This window comes from Monodon monoceros, unplaced genomic scaffold (assembly GCF_005190385.1).
Source record: "Monodon monoceros isolate NGI ecotype Baffin Bay Population unplaced genomic scaffold, NGI_Narwhal_1 Super_Scaffold_12, whole genome shotgun sequence".
Taxonomy (NCBI): Eukaryota; Metazoa; Chordata; class Mammalia; order Artiodactyla; family Monodontidae; genus Monodon; species Monodon monoceros.
Genome location: NW_021703768.1, coordinates 164,534,671 through 164,556,485, shown reverse-complemented (window position 1 = coordinate 164,556,485; position 21,815 = coordinate 164,534,671). Strand labels below are relative to the sequence as shown.

General features: G+C 56.2%; 1 protein-coding gene across 2 annotated transcripts; it reads left to right on the top strand.

Annotated features, from left to right (window-relative positions):
- Nucleotides 1–314: 314 nt before the first annotated feature.
- On the top strand, nucleotides 315–20,457 carry ZSWIM4 (zinc finger SWIM-type containing 4). 2 transcript variants are annotated; one of them, XM_029219215.1, is made up of 14 exons: nucleotides 315–663; nucleotides 2,710–2,911; nucleotides 4,526–4,882; nucleotides 6,406–6,554; nucleotides 6,640–6,790; nucleotides 7,682–7,849; nucleotides 8,505–8,864; nucleotides 10,185–10,322; nucleotides 10,664–10,918; nucleotides 11,551–11,686; nucleotides 13,926–14,080; nucleotides 15,542–15,705; nucleotides 17,131–17,212; nucleotides 17,624–20,457. In XM_029219215.1, exons 1-14 carry the CDS (start codon nucleotides 511–513, stop codon nucleotides 18,481–18,483), a joined length of 3,330 nt encoding a protein of 1,109 aa, XP_029075048.1. In that variant the 5' UTR covers nucleotides 315–510; the 3' UTR covers nucleotides 18,484–20,457. The 2 variants fall into 2 exon arrangements, with proteins under 2 accessions (XP_029075048.1, XP_029075049.1); XM_029219216.1 differs by lacking the exon at nucleotides 8,505–8,864 and having other exon boundaries at nucleotides 338–663.
- The last annotated feature ends 1,358 nt before the right edge of the window (nucleotides 20,458–21,815 follow it).

Below are 21,815 nucleotides of genomic sequence, written 5' to 3'. Positions count from 1 at the left end.
GCGGGGGAGGAATGTTGTGAATGAACCCAGGACCCGCCCCGAAACTCCGCTTAAGGCCGGCGCCGGTGGTCTCCTCCCACTGTGATTGGTCTCCGGTGTCCCGTGATTGACAGCGCCGCTCGCTGAACGCCCTGATTGAGTAGTCCCGAAAAGACAGGCAGTGCGTACAACGAATGAACAGCAGAAACTTGGAGATGGATCTGGCGGTGCAGCCAATGGCGGAGGAGGGCCTCGGAGGCCGAAGGGGGGCCAATGGGGACGGGCGGTGGGGGCGGGACGACGGCCGAGGATAAAGCGGAGGCCGAGGCAGCTTCATTGTTGTGAAGGGTCTTAAAGGGGCCGCATCACCCCGCCGGCCCGGGGGTGGGTGCGGAGCGAGTACCGGGGCGGCCGAGCGCGGACGAAGGACAGGAAGGCGGGCAGGGGTCGCGGGAGCCGGTGAGGCGGAGTAGGCGTCGGACCGACCCCCCCCCCTACACACAGGCCCCGCCCCGGCCCCGGCCAGGCCGGATGGACCCCCCCGCGGCCAAGCGGAGCCGGGACTGCCCCGCGGGACCGGAGGAGCGCGACGCCGGGGCCGGGGCAGTGCGCGGCCGGGGCCGACCCGAAGCGCTGCTGGACCTCAGCGCCAAGCGAGTAGCCGAGAGCTGGGCCTTCGAGCAGGTGACCGAGGAGTGCGGTGGGGAGGGACCCACTCCCAGCCCCGTCCCCGACATACATTCTCCCCCTGTCCAGATTCCAGCCTCCGGACCTGCCTCCATCGGAGACACCCCCAGAGATCTCCTCCAAGATCCTTAACTCTGCCCGAGACATCCCCTCATCCTCCCATTTCACTCCTTCAAACCCTATGACTCACCCCCATCCCTTCCCCAGCAGCTCTGCCCTTCAGCCCACAAGACCCAGGGGTTCCCTCAGTGCCCCAGATCCCAACTCGGGACACTTTTTCTCCTCCTGCCCCATGGTCCTCTCACAACTCTGGGTACCTCTCTTTTCCCCACCTTATCCTCATCTCCCAATTAGGGCACCCCATTCAATCCTCACTCCTCTCTCCAACTCCTACAACCCGCCCCCACTTGGGAACAGAGCAGATCTCTGTCCTACACCCCCAGTAGAGGACTCCCCCACTTATATAGATCCCAGCCCCAAGACACCCCTTTCTGTCTCCAATCCCTGTATCCAGCCTCCAGAACCTACCTGTCCCATGGGGACCCCCTTCTTCTCCTGCAGATCCTTCCCTCAGGCACTAACACTCACACACCCCTCAGTAATTCTGGAACTACCTCCCACCTGGGGCTGCCCAGCCCCTCCTGGCTGGCTGCAGAGATTACTCCATCGTCAGAGTCCCCCCTCCCCATTACCCCATCGTCAGAGTCCCCCCTCCCCATTACCCCATGCTCACTCTCCCCTTGCCCCCCAGCCATCTCAGTCCTTCCAGAGTTTGGCAGCAGGTGTGGGGCCTGGGTTTCGGTACCTGGACAGGTGCACCTGGAATCCTGCACCTATAACTTCTGGGGGGCCCTGCCAGGATGCCCCAGGGCTGGGCAAAGTCCCCTTTCCCAGCCTCAGTGTGGGTCCCCAAGGAGCTGGGTTGTGGCCAGGACCTGAGCAAGCCTTCCTTAGCCCCCACAGGCCCTGTCCTCTGTTTGGCTTTGGGGGGCTTTCTTTGCTCCCTGGCCTCTCCAGAGTGAGTCTGCTGAGACTGATGGGTCTGGGCCAAGTGTGGATGGGGCGGGCTCTGATTCATGGCCTGGAAAATCCCTCCTTAGTCATCTGCCAACTGTCCCCGAGGCCTGGGCCAGTCACTGGTCCTCCCACTTCCCTTTCAAACCTAGGACTGGGGGCTCTGAAAGGTCCCTGCCCCTTCATTGTGTGTGAGACCCCCCCAGAGTAATCCTAAAACCTTCTCCAGGGCTCCCATGTACCTGCCCTGGGCAGGTCTGGCCCTAGGAAAGCTCTTGCCCTGCAGAAACTCACGGAATCCTCTGCAGCCTTTTGGGAGTTGTTCTCCTTCTTTGAGGAAACTGGGGCACAGAGAGGTTGAGAAACTTGCCCAAGGATACTCAGCCAGTGAGTAGCAAGCCTGGATTGGAACGCAGGCTCAACCAGATCAGTTCATTGCCCAAAGCCCCCAGGGGTGGGCAGGACACCCCTCCCTTCCTGAGAACCCTTAGCAGCTGGAGCAGAGAGCCTGTCTTGGGAGCTGGAGCTCACCAGCTGTGGGACCCTGAACAAGTGAATTCACTCCGCCTCTGAGCCTCAGATTCCCCAGGCTGCAAAAATACTGGGTTGTTGCTATGAGAATTAAGGGAAATCGCACACATAAAGCATTTAGCACAATGTAGGCTAAGAACATGTAGGCCTGATCACTGGTCTTCTTATCACATTTGTCTTCCTTCGTCATCCCCCCTCAAAGCCTGAGAGGTGAGACTACCTTACATTAGGACCCTGAGACCTGACATCCAGGAGGGAAGCCGCAGAAAGTTCCAGAACACTAACAATAGGCCAGGTGTTATTGTAAGCGCTGTACATATATTAGTGCATATGTAATATTCATGACACCCAGAAGGTGGGTGCTCTTAACATCTTCTTACACTCGAGAAAAAACGAAGCTCAGAGAGGCAAAGTGACTTGCCCAAGGTCATACTACTTGTAAGCAGCAAAGCCAGGATTCAAGCGCCAGGGTTTCTAACACACCGGGCCTTCCCACAGGTTGAGGAGCGGTTCTCCCGGGTGCCAGAGCCGGTCCAGAAGCGCATCGTGTTCTGGTCGTTTCCACGCAGCGAGCGGGAGATATGCATGTACTCATCACTGGGCTACCAGCCCCCGGAGGGCGAGCACGATGCCCGGGTGCCCTTCACCCGTGGACTGCACCTGCTACAGAGCGGGGCCGTAGATCGTGTGCTGCAAGTGGGTAAGTGCCTGCCCCCTACCCCTGCCAGGGAGGCCAGGGGGTCCAAAGCAGACATGGAGGGCTGGGGGAGGTTCCAAATGTCAGGCTTTGATGCCCAGGGAGGGTTGTACAAGATATTATGAGCTCAAGATCAGGGATCTGCCTTGACCTCAGTCAGCCTAGTTGAGGCATAGGGGTAGAGGTGGTAGGATAGGGGGGAGAGCAGGGAAGAAGGCAGGGCCGAGGCAGTGGGTTTTTTTTGTTTTTGTTTTTGTTTTGCGGTACGCGGGCCCCTCACTGTTGTGGCCCCTCCTGTTGCGGAGCACAGGCTCCAGACGCGCAGACTCAGCGGCATGGCTCACGGGCCCAGCCGCTCCGCGGCATGTGGGATCTTCCCGGACCGGGGCACGAACCCGTGTCCCCTGCATCGGCAGGCGGACTCCCAACCACTGCGCCACCAGGGAAGCCCGAGGCAGTGGTTTTGAGGAGTGATTGTAAACCAGAAGTGAGAGGAGGTTCCAGACCTCAGACAGAGGGACCCAGGGATGCTCTGGGTCCAAGATTTAGAGCCAGAGGTAAGGATGATCCTAGACCTCAGGCTGCAGCGTCCTCGGTGAGAGTGGCAACGTTTTAGAGCCAGTGATGAGCGACAGTCTTGGACGTCAGGCAGAAAGACTCAGGTGGAGGTTGGGTTCAGAGGTTTAGGAATGGTCTCAGACCTAAGGCAACGAGGCTTCCGTGGGGTCTAGGGTGGAAGCTGGGGATCATCTGTGAGGAGTGGTCTTAAACCCCAGGCAGCAGGGTCCCGGTGGGGGGAAGGGGTGGAGGTTTAGAGCTAGCCATGAAAGATGATTCTAGACCTCAGGCAGCAGGGCTGAGAAGGGAACCAGTAGAGGTTGAGCCAGAAGGCAGGTAAGCCCTGGAATGCCATACCTCCCATGGGGGCAGGTCATGTCTCCCAGCTGGAGGCAGGGGCTCAGCCAAGATGACCCTCTCTGAACCCTGTCAGCCTGGGGGCCCCCTTGCCTGGACATGACCCAGCTGGCCATAGGCTCGGCCACCTCCAGCCGGTATGAGGAAGCCGCCGTCTCCCTGCATGACGCAGCCAGGGCCAGCTGGGGCCTGAGCTGCCCAACCAGTCGGATGAGCCTGGCATCTGGGCTCCCCAGGGGCCAGGGAGGGGTGGGGGTGATGGGGTGACCTGGCCCCTGGCCGGCCACTTCAATCCCTCGCCCCCCAAGTATCTCTGGTATCTTCCCAGGAAGGGACAGGGCACCTGGAGCCTGGGCTGTATCCATGATTACCCAAGGGCTAAGAAAATCATCTTCGACAGCATTGCTGTAATAATATTATTCAGAATTAGAAGAAGAACAAACATTTATTTAGCACTTACTATCCGCCAACAGTGTTCTAAGCACTTGCCAATATTAACCCATTTCATCCTCATTACAAACGCATGAGGAGGATGTTACTATTTGTTCCCATTTCACAGACGTGGACACTGAGGCACAGCAAGGTTAAGTGACTTGTGCTAGGTTACTCAGCTGGGATTTGCACCTGGTCTTGCTGTGCACCATGGAAAAGATTACCCATCTCTGGGGTGACACAGCAGTGACAATTTGGTTTTGGTCTTAGGGTTCCACCTGAGCGGAAATATCCGGGAGCCAGGGGGCCCTGGAGAGCCCGAGCGCCTTTACCATGTCTCCATCAGCTTTGACCGCTGCAAGATCACATCCGTGAGCTGCGGCTGCGACAACCGAGACCTCTTCTACTGTGCTCATGTGGTGGCCCTGTCGCTGTATCGCATTCGGCATGCCCGCCAGGTGGAGCTGCGGCTACCCATCTCCGAGACACTCTCCCAGATGAACCGGGATCAGCTGCAGAAGTTCGTGCAGTACCTCATCAGTGCCCACCACACTGAGGTGCTGCCCACTGCTCAGCGCTTGGCGGACGAGATCCTCCTCCTGGGCTCCGAGATCAACCTGGTGCATGGTAAGGGCGCCCCAAGGTCTGATGGGGCAGTGAGGCCCCAGCTCACAGCCATCTCGCTTGCTGTGCCACAGGCATTTGTCACAGCATCCAAAGGTACCCCTGACTGTGGAATTCCCTTGTGGTCCAGTGGTTAGCACTCAGTGCTTTCACAGCTGCGGCCCAGGTTCAATCCCTGGTTGGGAAACTAAGATCCCCTAAGCCACGTGGTGCGGCCAAAAAAAACCCAGAGGTACCCTTGATCCATGAGCAGGGGTGGGGGAGCACCACTGCATGAGGTCAAGATCACACACCTCAGCAATTATACTCCAATAAAGATGTTATAAAAAAAAAAAAAGGATCACACACCTCAGTAAGTGGCAGATCCTGGATTTGATCTGGCCCTGGGTAGATGAATGGTCAAGAAATCAGCCAGTGGGAAGATCCAGCCCCAGGGTGGGGGTGTCTCAAGATCACAGGAGCAGGCCTGAGTATGGGTGTGTGGAGGTCATAAGGAGTATGTGTGGACATTAGTGGGTGTCAGAAGTGGGATAGGGTAGGAGATAGACCAGGAGGTGTTATGAGTTCTGGGGTGGTTTGGAGCTACAAGTGTTGCTTAACTATAATGATGGAAGGATGCAGTAGGATGGTGGGTGAGTAGACGGATGCATAGTGGGTTGAGGCATGAATGGATATTTGAGGGTGGCTATGGGTGGATATAGAAGGTGTTCATGATGGGGTGTTGGGGTGAACTGTTGGTGTGGAAAAATGGATGGAATGAGTGGATGGGTGATTTACTAGGATGATAGGTGAATAGGGAGTTGGTGGTAATTGGTGGTAGGGTAGGATGGGATGGGCTTTGATTGGGGAGTTTGAGGTAGTGGACAGATGGGGTTGGTGGAAGACTGGAAGGACCAAGGGGTGCATGGATTGAGGGTGAGTTGATGCGTGCATGAATGTTCTTATGTGAGGACTAACATGATGGATGGATCAAGTAGGTGGGTGTTTTATATAGGATGTATGGATGGACCAATGGGCTGGTGGGTGTTTGGGGAGATACATATGAAGGGTGGTTGGTGGGGAAAGAATAGTTGGAAAGTTTGGGTTCATTGGATAGATGGATAGCAGAGTTGTGTAGGTCAGTGGATGAATAGGTCAGTGGGTATTTTGAGTGGTTAGTACAGATGAGTTGGAAAGACAAATGGGGTGGGTAGGTGGATGGATGGACTGGTGGGATGGGTATATAGATGTGAGTAGGTGGGAGTTATGGGCAGGGTGGATGATGGTCTAATGGGGTAGGTAGGTGTGCTAAGGGTTATGATGTGTGGATGGAAAGATGCATGGCATGGCATGGGGGTGTGGACAGATGGTTGAGTGGTTTAAATGGATGGGTAGGTGATGTTTGGGGTAAGATGATGGGTGGGTGGATGGATGGGTTTTCAGGTGGGACGGATGGAATTCTGGGATGGTTTGGGTGATTTGAAGGACTGGATGACAGACACCGCCTCCCCCCAGCCCCAGCCTCAGCCGTCCCTCCCTCCCCACAGGTGCCCCAGACCCCACGGCGGGCGCGGGCATCGAGGACGCCAACTGCTGGCACCTGGACGAGGAGCAGATCCAGGAGCAGGTGAAGCAGCTGCTTTCCAACGGCGGCTACTATGGCGCCAGCCAGCAGCTGCGCTCCATGTTCTGCAAGGTGCTGGCTGGGCGGGCACAGGGGGGCGGGACTAGACTGCTGGGTGCCAGAGCCCCGCCCCTCCTCACCGTTTGGTCCGGCGCAGGTGCGGGAGATGCTGCGAATGCGGGACTCCAATGGCGCACGCATGCTGATCCTCATGACTGAGCAATTCCTGCAGGATCCGCGCCTGGCCCTGTGGCGGCAACAGGGCGCCGGCATGACGGACAAGTGCCGCCAGCTGTGGGATGAGCTGGGTAAGTCCCAGACCCCGGAGTGCGGCAGGCACCCAGGCTTGCCCACCTGAGATTAGGGTCTTGCCCACCTGAGATTAGGGTCTTGCCCACCTGAGATTAGGGTCTTGCCCGTGAATCCTTCCTCATTCATTAGCACCGCCAATGTACGAGGCACTGTAGTGAGCGCTGGGACTACAGCAAGAAATAAGAGAGATTAAATACCTGTCCTCAGAGAGCTGACACCTAGTAGGGCAGACGGACAAGAAAATCCCACAAGCCCATTCGACCAGGGGTCAACACGTTTTCCATAGGGCCAGATAGTTTTGGCTTTTCAGGCCATTTGGTTTTTGTCGCTGTTACTCGATTTTATCTGTTGTAGCAGAAAAGCAGCCACAGACACACATGACAAAGTGGGTGTGGTAGCATTCCAATAAAACTGTATTTACAGACACTATTTATTTGAATTTCAAATCATTTTCACAAGTCACAAAATGTTCTTTTTATTTATTCCCCACCCCCTCCACCATTTAAAAATGTAAAAATAAATCTTAGCTTACGGGCCATTCAAAAACACGTAGCGGGTTCGATTTTCTCCACGGGTGGTAGTTTGCTGACCCCTGCGATAGATGGTGATAAGTGCTATAGAAAAAAACTTTTTTTGCAAAAGGAATCCAGTAGTCTGGGTTTGAGTCCTAACTTCTGGCTTCCCAGCTGTGTGACTTTGAGCAAGTGATTTTACCTCTCTGGACTGTAAAGTGAAGAGATGATGAATTGCACCCTCAGAGGCCAGAGGTGAGGGCTGAGCAGCGCCCAGCGCCCAGCACACAGCAGGCACTCCATAAGTGCGTGCTGCTCCTGTTGCATGAGTGTTGAGCCTCCCCCGTGCCCACATTTGCTGCCCTGTCTCCCCAGGGGCCCTGTGGGTGTGCATCGTCCTGAGCCCCCACTGCAAACCAGAGGAGCGGACGAGCTGGCTCCAGATGCTTAGCAAGTGGGACAAGCTGGACGTGTGCCCACTGGAAGAAGGCAACTACTCTTTTGATGGGCCCAGCCTGCAGCCCACTGTAGCCCTCAGCCCAGGTAGGAGAGGGGTCCCCGCCACTCCCCCCAACAAACCATCACTACTGCCTGTGGCCCAGCCACCCCATCATGGCGCTCTGGGGGAAAATGGAGGCAGGGCAGGGGGGACCAGCCCTTGCCTGCCTCCCAGCCGGGAGGGAGTGCCCAGGGCAGGGGGCAGCAGGCAGCCCGAGGGACAGCGATGTGAAATCCTTAAGATGCCTATAGTTGTGGGCTGGTCTCCTGACTCAGTCTCCTTCTGGCCATGGAGGCAGGAATCGGGCAGGGGGTAGGGGAAACAGAAAAGGAAACAGGTATTGAGAAGAGAGAGACAAGTAAAGAGAGGCAGAGATGGAGGGAGAGAGGGAGAGGGAAAGATAGAGAAGGAGAGGAAAAACTGGAGTGTGGAGGGAGAAAGATGGACAGAGAGTCACAGTTGTTCAAGATCAGTTGTCCATTCATATGAAGGAATATCTCCACTGACACACACACACACACACACACACACACACACACACACACACCCCGCTCTAAAAGAAGGATTTGGGGACATAACACACACTCATCGCTGCACCTGGAGCCTAGCACCAAGCTGGCACTCAGTGGGGCAGAGCCGACCAGCGCCTGACTGCTAGGGCCCCCCTCATGGGGCTGCATTTGGGCGCCTCTCCCACAGGCCCAGAGGAGGAGGAGGAGGAGGAGGAGGTGGAGGCTGCAGGTTCCCGCCACACCGTGTTTGGCCGCGCCCTGCAGGCTGGGTCGCTGCACTGGAGTGACGCCCACCTGCAGAGGATCCTGGCCAGCGACTCCTATGGCCCCAGCCTCACAAGCAACGGGGGTGGTGACAAGCCAACCTTTGACCCCCAGGGCCGCCCACTCTGGCTGGGCGAGCCCTTCCCCACTGCCTGTGCACGTGTGGACACCCTGAGGGCCCACGGATACCCCCGCCAGGCCCTGCGACTGGCAGGCGCCATAGTCAACACACTCCGGCTGCAGCGGCGACATCAGCTTGAGACCTACAAGCAGCAGAAAAAAGGTGGGCACCAATATTATCATCATGTCCTGGGGCTGCAGACACAAATGCCAACAGCTGGGGGCTGTGGCAACCTGGAGAGTCTGTGGGTACAACAGGAAAACAGACCACTCCAGGTGTCTTGAGCAGAAAAAATTTAATGCAGGGGATTGAGGATTCTCAAAACCACTGGAAGGGCCGCAGGATTGAAAGTCAGGGAAGCCCCTGCTTGGCTTCACACACTTGAACTTCAGAAGCACAGGAGGTTCAGCAGGCTGTAGCCCTCACAGGGGGGCAGGGCAGTTCCCAAGAGGACAACCCAGAACCTGCTGGCAAACCTCATGTCTGTGCCCTGCAGACAGCCACACACCTGCTCACAGCTACTGCAGGAGAGTAATGGCCTCATTCTCTCCCACCTTCCACACCTCACACAAAGAAGTCTGGGAAATGTAGTTTCTATAGATCTAGCCACGTGCCTTTCAGGAACATGGACCCCGTGTGGCCAGATCTTCTGATTTTTCAAGAGAAGCCAGAAGTCCAGATTATCTAATGTGGAATTTACTGATTTTTTTCAATATGGGCAACAATTTGAAAATTGTATTAGGAAAAACAAAAACTCACACTGTGTTGGCCCAAAAATGGACACGTTTGTGGACTAGATATGGGGGGACAGGAGAGAGGCTACCAGTTGTGTTCTCTGGGTGATGGAGTTGAGTTGATGGGTCAGTTACCAGGAAATTGAATACAGGGTGTAATGGGGGAGAAATGGGGGCATTGGGATCTGAGCAGACCCCTGACCTAGCCTCAAGGCATAGGGTTAGCCCCCCCAGAGGAGGTGAGAGCTAAGCTGAGATCTTAAGGATGTTTAGGAGTTTCCCAGGAGAAGAGGAGGGAGCAACAATGTTCCAGTTAGAAGGAACAGCACAGGCAGGAGCCCAGAGGCAAGGGAGAGCACGGCTTGTGGGAGGAGATTGGAGGATGGGCTTCCAGGTGGGGTGGGTGACCACCCCAGGGAAACTTTCATATCAGTCCTTGGGAGCCCTGAAGGCTGGCTGGGCCTGAGAGAGGTGGGAAGGATCAAGGGTTATAAGGAGGGGAACGACACTGGTTGGATGTTTTAGAAAGCACCCAGTTTAGCCAGGCCTGGGTCTGGGTGTGGGACAGGAGGCCAGGGCCATGGAGGTGAGAGCTGCTGCAGAGCTCAAGGGGCAGAGAAAAGGGTGCTGGGTGGGCAGATGGTGAGTGGGCACTGGGAGGTTGGGCTTGGGGTTCAGGGAGAGGAAGCCCCCCCTGGGGGCTTGGTGGAGGGGGGCTGGGCATTGAGCCTTCTCTTCCTACGTGCAGAGCTACTGCAGAAAGGCTCCACCTGCATCACCAACATGGAAGGATGGGTGGGCCACCCCCTGGACCCCATTGGCTGCCTCTGCAGGGCACTCTTGGAGGCCTGTCACCTAGAGGAGGAGACCCTTGCCATTTACCCAGGTACCCACACTGGGGGTCCCTTGAGGAGATGGGAAAATCACCGCCTCTTGGCCATGCCCTCTTGCCCAGTACCCCTAGAAAGCGAGGCCACGCCCTTACACTTGGCCACACCCTTCGGCCAGTGCCAGGTGCCAAGAGGCTTAGCTTCTGAAAGGGAGGCCACCGTAGGCCTATCTGCTGTTGGAAGGTGGGCCCCACCCCCTGGTGTGTGCGGAAGCGGCCGGGCTCTCCCTAAACCTCCCCCCCACCCCACACACAGTGTCCATGTTTAAAGTCAAGGACCACTGGAGTCCCAGGAAAAGGGGTTCCCCTCTAGCTGCCCTGGTGTCCTTCTCCCGCAGAATCAGGCCCTGAGAAGCGGAAGGTGGCCTACCAGCACGTCCCGGTGCCTGGGAGCCCTGGGGAGTCCTACTTGGCAATGGCGCTAGAGGTGGCACTGCTGGGCCTGGGACAGCAGCGGGCCCTGCCCGAGGGGCTGTATGCCCAGGACAAGGTGGTACGCAACGAGGAGCAGCTGCTGGCCCTGCTGGAGGAGGTGGAGCTGGACGAGCGGCTGGTGCAGGTGCTGCGCAAGCAGGCGGAACAGCTGCTGGAAGGTGAGGCCCCACTGCTAGCCTGGCCGTTCCTGAAAGATAGGGTCCTGCCTCTGTACTGTAGTGGCCTGGTTGTTGCGGGATGGGGAGACCCCGCCCCTAGCTCCTCCTCCTTGTCCTTACTGCCTTTCCATACCTTGGCAGTTCCTAAAAGGTGAGCTCCAGACCTTGGCCCCGCCCCCAGCAGTGCTGGCAGCCAATAACGGCTTCGAGTGATGAGGCCCCACCCCCCCCACCCCCTGCCCACTTTGGAGCCAATGAGCCTAGTCGCTGATGCCCAGCTAGACTTTGATTGGCTCTGCCCACGGTCCTGCCTTGTGAGGCCCCTCCCCTACTGCAAAAGGAAGCGGGCTTGGCCACACCCCTGGAGCAGGTGCAGCCCCACCTCCACCCTCTGGCCCCACCCTGCATCTGAGTCCTGCCCCCTCTCCAGGGGTGCCCAGGGTCTCTTTTCTGTGGATTTTACAGTGCTTGTCTCAATCTTAGTCCTGTGCTCCTACCCCCGGGACCTCTCTAGCCCCAGCCACTCTATCCTGAGTCTGCCCATCCCACACTCAGAGCCTGGGGTGTGGGGAGACCTGGGGAGGGGCCGTGCAAGCCCACACCCTGAGGCTGAGCTCAGGCTGCCCCTGCAGGGGGTCCTTTCAGCGGCTTTGGAGAAGTGCTGTTCCGCGAGAGCGTGCCCATGCACACCTGTGCCCGCTACCTGTTTACTGCACTGCTGCCCTACGACCCCGACCTGGCCTACCGCCTCGCGCTGCGAGCCATGAGGTGAGGAGAGGCAGCTGGGGACTCCCACTGGGCCGGGCAGGATTGGGGAATGGGAGGCTACTGGGAGCCACATCCTTCTGCCTGAACTCACAGCTTGGTTCATTCAACCTCCCTCATCCGGGCATTCCAGACTGCCCTGTGCTCTTGATTACACACTAGAAATGTCATGTTATTTTGAATTTGAGAAATATCCACATGACACAGAATTCAGAGTCCTTTTCTAGGCAGGTTTGTCCCAACTTACCCAAAGCTCTCTGGAGGCAAGCAGTGGTACCACTTTCTCATCTATACTGCAAGAGTCCATATTTCTGCAAACCCATAATCTGAAAATGAAAAGTTGGTTCTCCTTTACTCCATGACACATACCGCACCTATTCTTTGCACCTTGTTTTCACTGAACATTTGCATCTTAAAAGCTATATCCTGTCACATAGCATGTGAACCACTGTAGGGATACACCAGGAAAAAACCAATCTGGAGCTGATAGACATTTACACTGTTTCCAAAAAGATGTTGCAATGAATAACCGGGTTATTTCCCATGTGCGACAGCAAATCATAGAAGCAGAATTTTAAAAGGCCCTGTCTCTAGTGAACCATGTCCAACAAATAAAGTGAAATCTGTCCCCCATCCTCTGATCCTATTCTCCAGAGGCACCTATTAACAATTCGGAGTGCATTTTTCCAGAATATTTGGAAAGAATAATCTGTTAAGAGCCATGATTTAGAGAACACTCTTTCATGTGCTCGACTTTTTTCTAAGCCGGTGCCAGCAGATTACAGCCCATGGGCCAGATTTGGCCCGCTGCCTGTTTTTGTGCAGCCCATGAGATAAGAATGGTTTTTGTATTTTGAGATAGTTGGAAAAAACTCAAAACAATATTCTGTGACACATGAAAAGTATGTGAAACTCAAATTTCAGCATCCAGAAATAAAGTTTTATCGGCACAGAGCACCATTCACTCATTTCCTTATTGTCTGTGGCTGCTTTTACACAACAGTGACAATTGTGACAGAGACCAAATGGCCCACAAAGCTGAAAATATTGGCTGTCCAGCCCTGTGCAGAAAAAGGTGCTGACCCCCCCGATCTAAATCTGTGACTCACATAGTGAAATAAGTATGTTTACCCCCATTTTACACATAAACAGGCTTAAGGTGTGTCCCGAATTATGTAGCAAAGTCATTTAGATACTTGGAACCAGGACGGTCTTGACTCCTATTCCATGCTATTGATTACATTTAACAGCTTTGAAAAACTTTCTTAGCACAGAATGCATGTAAACAGTGAGCTGCTGAACAAAATATCTTAGGGGGGACGTTGAGTCATTCAACAAACATTTGTTGTTTACCTGCTGTGTGTCAGACATTGTTCTGGTGCTGGAGAGGCAGTGTCGGTGAACCAAATAGTCAAAAATTCTTGCCCTCGTGGAGCTGACCTTGTAGTTAGGGAGAGACAGTAAATAAATTTTATAGGTAAACTATGCTGTATGTCAGACAGTGACATGCAAGAAAGGGGTGGAAGGAGTTGGGAGTAGGAAGTTGCACTCTCCCATGTGTTGGGCATGTCAGGGAAGAGCTTATTGAAAAACATTTGAGCAAAGACCTGAAAGAGGTGAGGGGGAGTCACAAGAATGTCTAGGGGAGAGTGTTCCAGGCAGAGGACACAGTTCGTGCAAAAGCCCTGAGGTAGGGCTGTGCCTGGTGGTATGTGAGGGATGTCAAGGGGGACAGTGACTGGAGCAGAGTGAGCAAGGGGTGGGACCACATCAAGACACAAATAATCCCCTTACCTCTTTATCAGCCCTTGGTGCGTGAATAGAGCATCATTTATTTAATCAACCCCACAGTGATGGGTATAAACACTGCAATGAACATCTTTTTTTAAAATTTTTATTGGAATATAGTTGACTTACAATGTTGTGTTAGTTTCAGGTGTACAGCAAAGTGAATCAGTTATACGTATATCAATACGTGTATCCACTCTTTTTTAGATTCTTTTCCCATATGGGTCATTACAGAGTACTGAGTAGAGTTCCCTGTGCTATATGGCAGGTCCTTATTTATCTATTTTATATTGCCGTGAACATCTTGAACATACATCCTCCATCTTTTTGGATGCCCAGAGATTTGCTGGCCTAGGAGGGTAGGCTCTGGCTGAGGCAGGAAGCCTTTCTCTCCTAGAGAGGATGGAGACTCCAGCCTTGTCTCAGGGCAGGGCTGCTTCTCTCCTCACCACAGGCTGCCCATACTGGAGACAGCGTTTCCAGCTGGAGAACCTCACGGCAACCCACTGGATTCCATCGTGAGCAACCGCTTCCCCCGCTGGTTCATCCTCGGCCATCTGGAGACCCGCCAGTGTGAACTGGCCTCCGCCATGCTGACCGCCGCCAAGGGTGAGGACAGCGGCTGCCCCCCACCCCCGTCCCCCTGTCCTCCTTTACCTTACTCCCCTCCCTCCTTTCCCTCATTCCTTCCTGCCTGCTTTTTATCCTTTTACCATATCCCACCCACAGTTTTCCTTAAGCGCATTCTTTTTTTGGCCACCCCACACAACATGTGGGATCTTAGTTCCCCAACCAGGGATCAAACCCACACCCCCTGCAGTGGAAGCGTGGAGTCTTAACCACGGACTGCCAGGGAAGTCCCTCCTTGAGCACTTTCTATATGTACCAGGCACTGTCCCAGGTGCTGAGCTTGCAGCAGCGAACAAAACTGTCCCAAATCCTGTGCTCTGTAGTGTTAATTCTAGTGAGGGCAGACAGACAATACATAAGGTAAAGAAGATACTTATGCAGTGAGAGGTAATAAGTGATAAGGAGGGGAATAAAGCAGGTTGACACTTAAGCCAAGACCTGACAGTGAAGGTGGAGTCATGCCAGTATCTGGTGTCTTAGCTCAGCTGCCGTAACAAAATACCATAGACTTGGTAGTTTAAACAACAGGAATTTATTTTCTCACAGTTCTAGAGACTGGAAGTTCAAGATCAGGGTGCCAGCATGGTCAGTTCCTGGTGAGGGCTCTCTTCCGGGCTTACAGACAGCTGCCTTCTTACTGCCTCCTCACGTGGCAGAGAAAGGGAGAGCTCTGGTCTTCTCCTCTACTTATAAGGACACTAATCCCATCCTGGGGATCCTAGCCACATGGCCTCATCTAAACAAAATTACCTCCCAAAGGTACTATCACGCTGGAGGGTTAGAGCTTCAATATGTGAATTTTGGGGAGGACACAGTTCAGTCCATAGCATCTGGGAAGAGCATTCCAGGCAGAGGGAACAGCCAGTGCAAAGACCCTGATGCTGGACTGTGCCTGGTTATGTTTGAGGAACAGAGAGGAGGCTGATGTGGCTGGAGCAGAGTAACAGAATTGTAGGATCTGGGCCAATGATAATAATAGTAATAAAAGCTCACATTTGTGTAACTCTTGCCACGTTAAGGCCTTTACAAGTATGGGCTCACTGCAGCCCTGTGAGACACGTACCATTGCATTAGTATTACCCTTTGTACAGATGGGGCAGCCAAGGTACAGAGAGGTGAAGCGACTTGCTCAAGGTCACACAGCTTGTGAGTGGCAGGTATTTGGACCCAGGCATCTGGGTCCAGAATCGGTGCCCTTGACAGTTAGGGGTCCAGTGGGTCCCTGGGTGGCTTCCTCCCACTGGAGAGGAAGGGGCAGAGGAGAGAAAAAGGGGAGTGCCAAGAGTGGTCTAGGTCTTCATAGAACCATTGCCAGGTGCCTCACCGTCCACATTCACACATTTGCACATTTGTAGAGGAACCAGTGTGAGCAGGTCAGGCAGCAGCAGGGGCTGGTGCTGGGTATGCCCACAATATCCTCTGTCCCTCCCCCAACCCCAGGAGACCCCAAGTGGCTGCACGCAGTGCTGGGCTCCATCCAGCAGAACATCCACTCTCCAGCCTTGCTCTTCAAGCTGGCGCAGGACGCCTGCAAGACTGCCACGCCGGCCAGTGCACCACCAGACACCACACTGCTGGGCATTGCGCTGGAGCTTGGCCTGCAGGTAACTGGCCGCAGGGAGGATGGGGGCAGGGGGCTGCTGCCTGAGGGCCAGCCAGGTGAGGGCCACTTGGGGGTGGGACCTGAGTGTGAGGTCTGCCTCTAGGGGCGGGGCCTGAGGGTAAGCATCGCCTCTGGGGGCAGGGCCTGGATGTGAGGGGCACCTCTCGGGCAGGTCTACAGAGGAGCAGGGTGGGTGAGTAAGTCCTGAGAGTGAGGGAATGGAGTCACCAGTGAGGGTGGGGCCTATGAATGAGTGACTCAGTAGCAGAGGCTGAAAGTGAGAATCTACTTCTGGGGGTGTGGCTGAGGACAAGGAAAGGGGTCACGGAGCATGCAGGTGAGTGGACTGGCCACAAGAGAGAGCAGAACCTAAGGGTGCTGGCCTTGGGAGTGGGGCCTGGGGCTGGTGTGCCATAAGAACCACGGGTGGGCGGAGCTGAAACTGAAGGGACAGAACCTGCCTGCAAGGAGCTTTCTTGGGAAAAGGGCCTGGGGGCTTGGGGATAGTCCTGTGATTGAAGAGCCGCCTCTGGAGGGTGGGGTCTGTGGTTGAAAGTCATGGAGGCGGGGCCTGCAGGTGAGTGTCCAGGCCATCCTCAGGGGCCAGACGAGGGACAGTGCTGCAAGGGCAAGGCAGAGGCATGGTTGCAACCTGAGGGGATAGACAGGTATGGGGCTCATGGGGGCGGGGCCTCAGACAGTGGCCAAAGTAAAGTAACAGAATAAGGTACAGATTCGGGTGATACCTTCCCAGGTAGAACTGGCCAGCAAAGGGCTGGCAGGAGGCAGAATTGGCCTCTGAACAGCCCCCTGAGGGGGGCGGAGCCATTGTGGGGCACATGTGGGAGTTGAGATAAGGGTGGTGCTTTAGGCAGGTGACCCACTATTTAGAAGCTTCCGGACAGGACCTGGGGATGGGGCCTCAGAAGAGAGGCCAGCAAGGAAGGTGCTTATTGGGGGTGGGACCTGAAGAAGGCGGGACCTGTAGGGCAGGTGCTTTGTTTGGGGCTGCAGGGGGAAATCTGCTGACAGGAAGCATGGAACTTTCCAAAGAGAAGGGACAGGTTGGTTTGTGGTCCCAGGTAGGATCCATGGGGCCTCAGAATAACACCAACACTAGCAGTAATGGCTGGCATCAGCTGAGCACTTTGAAGAAGTAGGCACCGTGCAAAGAGCTTTACCTACATACTTTCACTTAATTCTCGCAACTCGATGAGGTGGATACTGTTTTTATCTCCATTTTACAGATGGGGAAGCTGAGGTCCAGAGAGGTGAAGCCCCTTGCCCAGATTGTATGGCTCATTGATTCAGCCCTTAACTTCCAAGTTTCCCGGGGCCCTTAAGGATCCCCCGCCCGCCCCACTTCCACACGCCAGCCCTGGCTTGGGTGACCCCCTTCTCTCCCCCTCCCCATCCCATGCTACAGGTGATGCAGATGACCCTGAACACCATGACCTGGCGTCGGAGAGAGATGGTGCGCTGGCTGGTCAGCTGTGCCACGGAAGTCGGTGAGAGTCCCCAAGGGGACCCGCCACCCACCTCCCTGTGGAACTGGGCAGGCATGAGGGAGAAGCAGAGCCACTTCCCCGACTCCAGCCTGTGCTCAGGGCTAGGCCAGGAGGGAATGTTGGGAGGGGGGACCGAGCTGGACAAAGACCTGGAGTCTGGCTAGGCTAAAGTGGCTTGGAGAAGGGACAATCCCTCCAATGCCTAGCCCCCACCCCCCAGATCCCACCCAGCCCAGTTGCCCTCTCCTCCCTTGGAAAAGTAAAGTGACGTTTCTGTCAAGCCAAGAGTGGCGGTAGAGGGGGTACAGCTTTAGCCTTGGCTGGTGGGGATAGTAGGTCAGGGTAAACCCATGCACACAGGGTAACCCCCTGTCCCATTCCTGACCAGTGCCACCCTGTCATCTCCCACAGGCCTGCAAGCCCTGATGAACATCATGCAGAACTGGTACTCCTTATTCACACCGGTGGAGGCAGCCACCATCGTGGCAGTGACGGGCACCACCCATGCCACGCTGTTGCGGCTGCAGCTGGATGCGCCCCGGCGGGAGGAGCTCTGGGCATGCGCCCGCACCCTGGCCTTGCAGTGCGCCATGAAGGACCCGCAGAACTGCGCCCTGCCCGCCCTCACCCTGTGCGAGAAGAACCACGCGGCCTTCGAGGCGGCCTACCAGATCGTGCTGGATGCCGCAGCCGGAGGCCTGGGCCACGCCCACCTCTTCACCGTGGCCCGCTACATGGAGCACCGCGGCCTGCCGCTGCGGGCCTACAAGCTGGCGACGCTGGCCCTGGCGCAGCTCAGCATCGCCTTCAACCAGGACAGCCACCCGGCCGTCAACGACGTGCTCTGGGCCTGCTCGCTCAGCCACTCGCTGGGCCGGCACGAGCTCTCTGCCATCGTCCCCCTCATTATCCGCAGCATCCACTGCGCGCCCATGCTCTCCGACATCCTGCGCCGCTGGGCCCTCTCAGCGCCCGGCCTGGGGCCCCTCGGGGCTCGCCGGGCTGCCAAGCCGCTGGGCGCCGACCGGGCACCGCTGTGCCAGCTGCTGGACGCGGCGGTGGCCGCCTACATCACCACCAGCCACTCCCGCTTGACGCACATCAGCCCGCGGCACTACGGCGACTTCATCGAGTTCCTGGGCAAGGCCCGCGAGACCTTCCTGCTGGCGCCTGATGGGCACCTGCAGTTCGCCCAGTTCCTGGAGAACCTCAAACAGACCTACAAGGGCAAGAAGAAGCTCATGCTCCTGGTGCGGGAGCGTTTCGGCTGAGGGGCAGCAGGCAGGCGGTGGGGACATCCGCCTTCGCCCCTGCTTCTGTGGCACCCGCCCTCCATCACGGGCCTCAACACTGGAGGCCTATGTGGCATTTCAGTATTAAGTCAGGGAAGGAGCCCGGCTGGAGCTGGGTGGTCTTGCCTGCCATCCCCTCCAAGCCCAGAAGGAGGTGGGAAGCAGGGGGTCGCATCCTGCCACATGCGTGCCTAGGGCACATGCGTGCCTAGCGAGTGTGCAAGACGCAAGGATCAGAAGCCATACCACCACCCAGAGGCCTGGAAGGGGGTGTGTGCTTGTGCAGCCGGTATGACCCCACCTTGAGCACCCCAAAAGCAATAGGCAAGCTCTCCTTCCCCAAACCCACAGGTCTCCCTTGGGCTGGGGTGGATGAGCTGGGAGGCAGGACTTTCCAGAAACTGGCTCTCAGAGTCAACGTAGCAGACCCTCCCTGCAACCAACTCTGGGTGCCCGGAGGGCTTGCTTTAGGGCATCTAAACTCCTTTTGTACCCTCCCCTCACTGCCTCAGGGGTCCCACCCGCAGGCCTGCGCCCCCTCCAGGCTGCAGAGCTGGGACCAATGGCTCACCCCCACTGAAGGATTTGAAGAGGCTTCAGGCCTCGGCCACATACCTCACCACCCATCCTGCCAGGACTCCCATTCCCTTGGGTGCCAGGGTCCCAGGGTGGGCTGGGGGCTCATTACTGTCCCTCCCCCTACCTGCTAGTCACTGGACATACAACTCAGGAACCGAGCCAGGCTCACACTGTCCTCCAAACCTGGTGTGTGTGGGGGATACAAGCGCAGGCAAGCCAGGGACCCCCCCTTCCCCCTGATCTAGAAAGGAAAGAGGCCAACATCTTAGCATTTTTTGGCCCTCTGTCTCTCCCTTTCTGATCCTCTGCCTCCCTGCTCTGCCCTTCATCTTACTTCCCCTTCCCATATTTCTCTCCATCTAGCCTGTCTTTCTATTTGCATCCCCAAGTCCCAGCTGCTGTCTCTCTTTGGCCTCCCTTTCCCCCACCTTGGCCCAGGGAGAAGGAGAGTGTCCCACCCCACAATCACCCTCCTCTATCTTTTCTCCTCTTGTAATTAAGTACAAAGATTACCACATTTTGTAACTTTTTTTCTATTTATTGAACCATATATTGTATTTCCCTTTTTTTAAAGGTTGAACACAGCTTGTTCTTTTTAATTTTATTTTGAGACTAAGGCGTGTTCTGCCCCCCCCTACCACCATTGTGGCCCCCTGCCAGGGCTTCCTTTTCCCCCCCACAGAAAATCTCCAGCCTCTTCTCTGGGTACAGCTTCAAGTGAGGGGTGCAATGGGAGCCACTGCTGGTTTCCTCCAGTGGTGACAGTATGGATGATAGCAGACAGGGAGAAGAGAGCTCACTATGAGCAAGCCGGGGGCTGACACCTGCGCTTTACACCTGTCATCTGTTACAACACCTGTCATAACAGCGCTACGAGTCGGTAGGATTAGCATTCCTATTTTACAGAGGAGAAAACTGAGGCTCCAAAGTTTAAGAAAGGGCACTCAGTTTTAGAAAGCGACAGAGCTAGATTTAGTACCTTGCTGGGGTAGGGCCACTGATTGCTCGCCCCGGGCTGCATGGGCCATGCAGCGGTGGGAATGGCCACTAGGGGGTGCCCTGGCTCCAGCACTAGCTATTGGAGTTAATTGCAAGTTTCTGAGCACGGGACGGTGGTGCGTGTCAGGTGCTGGGTGCAGCTGGGTGGGGAAGACACGCCCCCCAAAGGTGGAAACTCGGCTTAGACAAGGCCTTGGTGGGTGAAGTCAGTGGGGGGGCGTGTCTGGGCTCCCACACCGCGGATGAGGCTCCCAGTCCCCAAATAGAGTGAAGGATCCGGAGGATGGCAACAAGGCCCTTGGTTGCCTTCCTTTACTGGCTTCCTGCCTTTAGAGAGTGACGAACAGAGGGACAGACTGTCTGGGTCACTGTCAGGGCCGGGGCAGGCGAGGACAGAGGCTTCCCGGAGGGGCGGGGCTCAGAGCGAGGCTGGGCGGAGCCGGGCGCTAGAGGGCGCCGAGGGTCCGCGCGCAGCAGTGGGCGGGCCTTCGGTGGCGCTGGGCCTGGCGATTGGTTCGTGGCTCCTCCCTGCGCCGGAGGGAACCAGTTGGAGGCGGTCCCACCTCCTGCCCCGCCTCACGTATTCCCGCAGGTATGTGCAGGGAGACCCCCCGCTGACCCGCACGCTCCTTAGTGCCGCCTGGAGGCCTGGGAGGGTAGGAGTGGCAGTTCTGAGCACTCTACATCAGCTTTGGCCCTTGTGGTCCCAGCTCCCTCCAAACATCCTCAGACCTGGGGTGCCCCTTACCGTGCCCCTCACCTCTCAAAGTCATCTACAGATGTTCCCCACAGACCTAGGGCGCGACTCAGGTCCCAGTCACAGCCAGATGTCCCCCTTGGGCCCACATACACACCTCAAGCCCAAGTTCCCCACCAGCCTTCTCACATACCGCACACCCCAAATCTTACCCCCAGCCCAAGTTGTCCCTTATGTCTAAGTCATCCCCAAATGTCACTAGATCAAAACCTTCAGGTCCCAGTTATCCCCAAATGTCCAGTGTTTCCCTTAGGGTCACCCCCAGCCACCAGCTTAGATGGGGTCCCATTCTCTCCCACGCCCAGCCCTGGATGTGGGGCATGCCTCATCATGATCCCATCTAAGTCCCTCCAAGAACAGTCCTCCCTGTCACCACACCACCCCTGAAAGTCAGTCCCTCCAGCCCAGGGTTTCACGTGGGGTCAACACCCGTCCCTAGGACACTCCTCAAGGTCACCTTTCCATGACAAGGGCACCCTTTCCGCCCATGTGACTAAATTATCACCTTCCTCAGAGCAGGCGGATGGGGATCCTGTGAAGTCAGGAGCCCAGGATGCCAGGACAGTAAATTCAGACCAATCAACCCTCCCCAGTCAAAAAGCCAGAAACTCCAGGGTTGGAGGCCAGAATAAATCACAAACCACCAGACCTTCAGGAATGAGGCAGGGGGCAGCTTTTATTTAATTGGACAACAGGCTCGACACACAGCATAGACTTGCCCAAGCTGCTGTCTGCCCCTGCCCCAGTGGGACAGGGGTACACTGAGACAACTCGGGGGGGGGGGCTTCACACTGCCTCCCCAGTCTCACCCCCAAAAGAGCCCCATTCCATCTGATGATGGACAAAGTCTCAATGCGTCCATGCCCTGGGACCACCCAAGGACTGAGCGGGCCTGTTTGTGTCCTTTGGGCCCACAGGGACCTCATTCCCTGCCCCACGTGCCAGGAGGGTGTCATGGCTCCTCCCCCCCAAGTTA

Coding starts and splice junctions, on each gene's coding strand:
- ZSWIM4 (XM_029219215.1), top strand. CDS start 511: ATGGACCCCCCCGCGGCCAAGCGGAGCCGGGACTGCCCCGCGGGACCG. Junction 2,912..4,525: donor AGATCGTGTGCTGCAAGTGG/GTAAGTGCCTGC, acceptor TTTTGGTCTTAG/GGTTCCACCTGAGCGGAAAT. Junction 4,883..6,405: donor CGAGATCAACCTGGTGCATG/GTAAGGGCGCCC, acceptor CCCTCCCCACAG/GTGCCCCAGACCCCACGGCG.